Source organism: Quercus lobata, chromosome 9 (assembly GCF_001633185.2).
Source record: "Quercus lobata isolate SW786 chromosome 9, ValleyOak3.0 Primary Assembly, whole genome shotgun sequence".
Taxonomy (NCBI): Eukaryota; Viridiplantae; Streptophyta; class Magnoliopsida; order Fagales; family Fagaceae; genus Quercus; species Quercus lobata.
Window position 1 is genome coordinate 32,529,287 of NC_044912.1, and position 6,839 is coordinate 32,536,125.

Consider the following 6,839-nt stretch of genomic DNA (forward strand, 5'->3'; position numbering starts at 1 on the left):
AAAAAAAAAAAAATTGATAAATTTCACAACTTTCTTAATAATTTGTTGAGATGGTAAATTATGATTTCTCATCACTTAGTATGGAATCAACTATAAATTACTAATTTATTGTGTAAGTAGACTTGTTCTAAGTTCTAACATCAGTGTTTTGAAACAAGGTTCACACCTATCTGCTTAAATTATCAAAAACTAAACAGAATGCTAAGAAAATTCTTGCATTTAAATATTTTTTTATATATTCTAAGGATATTCATTTATTTTGAGTTCATCTGTTCTTTTTGTGTTTAAAATGTCTTTATTATATGCTTTATTTGATAAATACAACTCTGATGTGCAGAAAACTGCCAGAAGTGGTCTTCATATTCTCCTTGGAGGCATCTGTGCTCTAACAGTTGTGGTTTTCCTTCGCTTTGTAAGTATCTCCTAAATTTTTAACAAAATTTATCTATTTCTTTTTGCAAAAAATGCTAGGGAGCTGTCAAAATATATAATCATCTAACGCCAAGCCTTCTTGGAAACAAATTTTATTATTTTTTCTATTCATTTCTTTCGATAAGTAAATTTTGTCCCTAAAAGGCTAGTGACCGAGCCTTCATGGAAACAATAAATGCTGAACATATTTATGTTGGCATATTCATGGAAAATTAAGTTTGCAGTAGAAGATAGACTAGATGATATTAGAGAAAAAGGACTAGAAAAATGATGATTCAAAAGAATTCAATCAGACTGCACAGTGCATCTAGGTGAGGTTCTAATCAAATTTTTAATACATAAGAATAACCAAATGTGTGGATCATATGTTTTATTGGAGTATCATGAACTGTAGATTATATTTGACATGTGGCAAACCTTGTTGTCATCTGAATTTCCTCAATTTTTTGCTAAATACATTTTCCTCTATCAGGGACGAGGAAGCTATGAGGACCGCACTGAAATGCTTCGTCTTATTGTAGATCTTGTGGAGGCAAGCATCTATGCTGATAATCCAGAATGGAGGTTGTGATGATTCTGACTTTAATGTTTGGTTGACAACTAAGTTTTCATGTTTGGTGAAGAGCAATTGTGGTTCATAAAACTATCAGTAACTTGCATAATAAATGCGTAATATTTGCTATCTGATTTCTCAAATTTCTTTGAACTTAAAATCTGGTTTGTGTTATATTGCAGCATTGATGAGCAGATAGCAAATGATATACAGCTTATAGATTCTATTGCAGAAAAACAAGCTCAAATATTCTCTGAAGAGTGCAAGTTGTTCCCTGCTGATGTTCAAATTCAATCAATATATCCACTGTAAGAATGTTATCCCATCTGTGTTTCCATTTCCCCCTAAAGATCTACTTATTTATTGAAGTGTATAAAACCATGACATCGTAAATGAACTTTAAAAATTTTCCTTTTCTATATAAACTAGAAAATCCCAGATTCTCTCAGCCACCATGAACTTTCCCTGCGGTTACTTATATATTGCTCCTGTACATACAAAACGTAATACTTTCTGTTACAAAGAAACATGAAGAATGATTTTGGAACAAATTCAAGTTCTTAACTGTCAAAGAATGATGTCAACTATGTATCATTGCTACTTGGGGAAGTCTATTTTAAGTTTCAGATGGCTTCTGTGTCTTGTCACTACTAAAAGATGTCATGAATTTTAGAAGAAAATGCATTGATGATGGTTTACATTTGTTATAATAGATGTACCATTTGAAATTTGGAATATTCTAGACCATGGAGTTGGCAATGACAGATGTTGATGGTAAATTAGGATTCTCTTGGGTTCATTTAGGACTTGACAAGCTGTACCAATCTGCCTAATTTTTTCAAATTAGGCAAATTGGTACCCGAGTTTGGTGGACTTGGGTACTTTACAAAGTACTCGAGCCCACCAAACTCAAGTACCAATCTGCCTATTTTCAAAATTAGGCAGGTACACGAGTTCACCAAGCTGTACCAATTTGCCTAGGCAGATTGGTACCCGAGTTTGGTGGACTCGGGTACTTTACAAAGTACCCGAGTCCACCAAACTCGGGTACCAATCTGCCTAGGCAAATTGGTACAGCTTGGTGAACTCGTGTACCTGCCTAATTTTGAAAATAGGCAGATTGGTACCTGAGTTTGGTGGGCTCGGGTACCAATCTGCCTAATTTTTTAAAACAGGTAGATTTGTACCCGAGTTCACCAAACTCGGGTACATTGGGTAAATTCCTTTTTTTTTTTTTTTGGATTGACGAGAATTGAGAATTAATAAAAAACTTACTTGAATATATGTGTAATTTACCCCAAAAAAAAAAAAAAAAAATTTTACAATTTCCTTCTACAAGTTTTTTAAAATTTTGAATTGTTATATGTTCATTATGAGTATTAATTGTCATTGTGGGTAGCTATGACCATTTTATTTTGTTAAGTTTGTCAAACGTTTTTTATTTTTATGCAGTTGTTATTATTTATTTGTCTTTGTTTTTATAAAAATATTTTAAACTAAATGAATAAACTGAACTCATTGGTTTTGTATTAATTATTGACGCATACAACCACAGTCATTCATACATAAATAACACATTACGTGTCTACTTAATCAATAAAATACTTGAACAATTACTAACTTTACAAATTTTTTTTCTTGAATTTTTCTGACTTTATAACAAAAAATTATTATAACATGGTAACAATAAACACACATGCAACGAACCTTCTTTATTTCCTAATTACTAAGTCATATAAAGTTATATTATATTTAGGGTCATGTTAACGGATACCTTTAAAGCAATTGTTACATTTCCCATGAAAGTAGTGACAAAACATTTCTCTTATATTTATATTGTACACACAAACATCCACACACATTATTATTTACACAAATAACATTATAACAAAAAATAATGCACACAATCAATATTACATACACTCATACACATATAATATAAAGAATAATGCTAGAGATACAAACTATTTTACAAAATTTTTTACAAACTGCTGATGTGGGGAGTGATTATTGATAAATGAAAAAATGGATATTAATGGAAGGCCTAAATAAAAACCAATAAGAAATTGGCCACATCAACATTTTGTAAAAATTGTAAAATAATTTGTGGTTGTAACATTACTCTAATATAAATTTATGACAGAGTGACACTTACAATCTACAAACACTTATTCTATTTGTTAGAGTTGGAAATATTTGTTATAGGAAATAATTATTTCTTAATATTTCTTCTTTTGAAACCTCCTGCCCACTTTTCTGACGCCAACTACTGACTTAATGCACAATGAATGGTGTACCTTAACAACCACCCTCACCAGCTTTCAGCTACATTTATGAGATAAGTCTTGCACTTGCCAAGTCCATGTGAAGAGTCCGAATGCCCGAGTGAAAGAATACTGAAGCAAAAGCTACTGATGGGTCACCATCTGCAAGTCTCAGTGTCAGTGTTTTTCCATTGAAGACAAACCATTTAACCTTTGGGTCCTGCCTGCTGTGTACATAGAGGTAATATAGTTAAATGTTTTGTTAGATTGTGTTTACATGTGTGGTTCGTATTAGATTTTTTTTGCATGACCACAATTCATGAGTTGAGTTTTTTGCAAGTTTAAAGTCCATTTACAACTGCTGATATATATATATATATATATATATATAATTTTTTTGTCAAAACAAATGGAGCACAACTATATTGTAACAAAATAAATTGTAAAGAAACAATTGCAATTAGAAGCATATTTTTTTTATTGTTAAAAGAAAGAAATAAAAATAACCAATTCATAATTACTAATAGTTGAAAGAGAGATAGTAAATCCATAAATTATTATATGCTTTAGAAGAATAATACATAAAATTTAGACATGTACTTTGATTCCTTAAAATAAATTAAGAAAAAAAAAATCATCTTTAAGTTTTTTATTTTATTAGAGGGGTCAAAGTTTCTAAATTTTTAAACCAATACATTATCATTCAGGCATTTTTACAGGCCCCCCCCCCCCCCCGCCCCATGCTCAGTGGCAGAGTGAAGAAATTTTATAAGTTATCTATAATTTATAAGTTAAATATAAGTTATTCTATAATTTATAAGTTATCTAAATATTAAATAAAACACAGTTTTTTTTTTAACAATTTGCTAGCAGCCAAGTATTGTAATTAAATCTATTATAAATTATAGATATGTGGTCAAAACGATTGAAAATTATTTATATCTCTATACACAAAGTTGAGGAGGTTGAGTTTGAATATAAATTGTTTTTATCATACGCCATATTTATGTAAGTGGTTATAGATGATGACAACTTTTATTTTGTTAATAACAGGTCGGTGATGGATTTTCATTTTTTCTATGTGTACTATGATGGAGAGATGTATTATCATGAGTTGCATGGGTTGTCATACCAAGGCTCGAATCAAAAGCAAAAATATGTTAAGGTGAAACGTGGGATAGGGCTTATGAACTTGCAACGAAGAATATTGAAGGTGATGGGGTTAGACCACTGTAGGCATAACATTTCCATCGTGTATCGAGCACCTCAACGGGTTGTAGACACGCAGGTTTTCTACAATTCACTACAATTATCGGGTGGCACCGAAGTGAAGATGTTGTGGGAAATGGTTGCACAAATGGTGGCTCGAGGATTCATTGCTTCGGATCTCTATGTCACTGTTGAGCCCGCCACAGTAGAGGCTGGAGAGGGTTCCCAATATACTATTTTGGATGGAAGAGTAGATGAGCACATCGACTCAATACCAGAAAGATCTTATCAAGGGTGTGCAGAGAACACAGGAGATGGGTATGACAGTGAACCGTGGCAGACATTTCCCCATGTGAACTCGACTGAGGAGGAGGAAGGGCCCCAGCAAGTGCATGAAGGAGAGCATTTAGCTGATGATGAGCTGCATAGGGGCACATCCGAAAATGAAGATGATCACAGACTTGGTGATGATGCAACTCATATCGATGTTACTAGGGATGACTTCGAGGAGCTCCTAGATACCATGGGTGAACATGAGGATGTTGATCATATTGAAGATGTGGTTGTAGAAGAGAATAGAGAGACATACCCCGGTCCTGATCCTACGCCGGAATGGTTCACCAAAAACACTTGGGATAATATGTTTGATCCATCACCGGTTATGCAAGCGGAAGTATTACCATGGACGCTTGGGGAGCAGCCAATTAAAGAGATGATATTCACGACTAAATTGGCGGTGTGACATGCGTTGACCTGGTACACAGTGCGAGAGAATTTTAGCTTCAAAACTGAGCATTCAGACTCAGAGAGGCTTATGGTGAGTTGCGAGGATGATTCTTGTCCATGGTCAGTCCGTGCGATATGTTGCAAGGGAGACAGTGTCTGGAAGATCGCAAAATGCAAGGGCCCCCACACGTGCGACAAAATTCAGAATGCTCATGATGGTCGGATGATTGATTTGGTGTTTCTAGCATATGTACTTGAGCGCTATATACGAGAAGATCGTACGTATAAGATAAAGAACTTACGCCATGTTGCTTTGGCAGACTTAAAACACGAAGTATCTCACTACAAGGTATTCTATTCTTTAACTTGCATTCTATTTTCAATACAACGTAGAGACATCAGTCTTTTGGGAAGTATAATCATGATATTTTTTTCCCAAAACCCATGAATACTTTATATTATGAAAATTGAAATTGAAAAAAGAAAAGAAAAAAAGGAATGCGGAGCGAAGAAATATTATAGCCTTACAAGTCTTGATTTGTTTTCTTCAATTATAATTATTTAACTTGTATTCATTTCTAACGTAATCATTATGGTTTACATACAAGGTATGGGATGCCAAACAAAAGGCTGTTGCAGCTATATACGGGGATTTTAAGGAGTCTTATGCAGAATTGCCGCGTTTTTTGGCAGGACTTAAGGATGCAAGTCCGGGTACAAAGTATAAGTTACTAGTGGACAATAATTATGAACGGGGAACCTGTACATTCAAGTCCGTATTTTGGGCGTTTCGTCCATGTATTGTTGGGTTCAAGAAGTGTAGGCCTGTGATTAGCATTGATGTAACCCACCTCTATGGAAAATATAAAGGGAAATTGATGATTGCAATGGTGACAGATGCTAATAATAAGATTTATCCAGTAGCCTTCGCCGTTGTCGAGAGCGAGAGCACAGAGACTTGGGGTTGGTTCTTGGGTTGTATAAGAACGTATGTTACCGACCGGAGACATCTGTGTGTCATATCTGATAGACACCCTGGGATACAAGCTATCTTTAGAGACACTAATCGAGACTTTTCCCTCCGGCCTCCCATGACAGAACATCGTTACTGCTTTCGTCATCTATGTAGTAACGTCAACACTAGATGGAACAATGAAACTTTAAAGAATCTAGTATGGAGGGTAGCAAGTGCTACCCAGGAGCGAAAGTTCAATGCCACCTTCGAGTTAATTGAGAATGTCAACCGGGATGCGCACCAATGTCTGAAGGATGTGCCCAAAGAGAAATGGGCTCTAACTTTTGACAAGGGTTATCGTTATGGGGCGATGACTACAAACGTCTCCGAGTACTTCAATGGTGTTCTAAAGGGTGCTCGTAGCCTGCCCATTACGGCAATGGTGAAATACACATGGTTCAAATTGAATTCTTACTTCGATGATCGTCGCAATAAGAGCATAGCACAGTTAAATTCGGGACAAAAATGGACTAAATATGCCTTGGATATATTCATGAGAAATAAGGCGAAGGCGGAGCATCACAGGGTGACAAGATTGAGCGCGCAACAACAATCATATCTAGTAGATACACCGCATACTTATGCAAGTGATGGACATGGGGATCACACACATGGAGTTAATTTGTTGCAAAGAACTTGA

The 6,839-nt window shown here is 34.8% G+C and overlaps 1 protein-coding gene across 1 annotated transcript; it reads left to right on the forward strand.

Annotated features, from left to right (window-relative positions):
- Positions 1-5,272: 5,272 nt before the first annotated feature.
- Positions 5,273-6,839, forward strand: LOC115961607. The gene is made up of 2 exons (XM_031080556.1): positions 5,273-5,533; positions 5,793-6,839. Exons 1-2 carry the CDS (start codon positions 5,273-5,275, stop codon positions 6,837-6,839), a joined length of 1,308 nt encoding a protein of 435 aa, XP_030936416.1.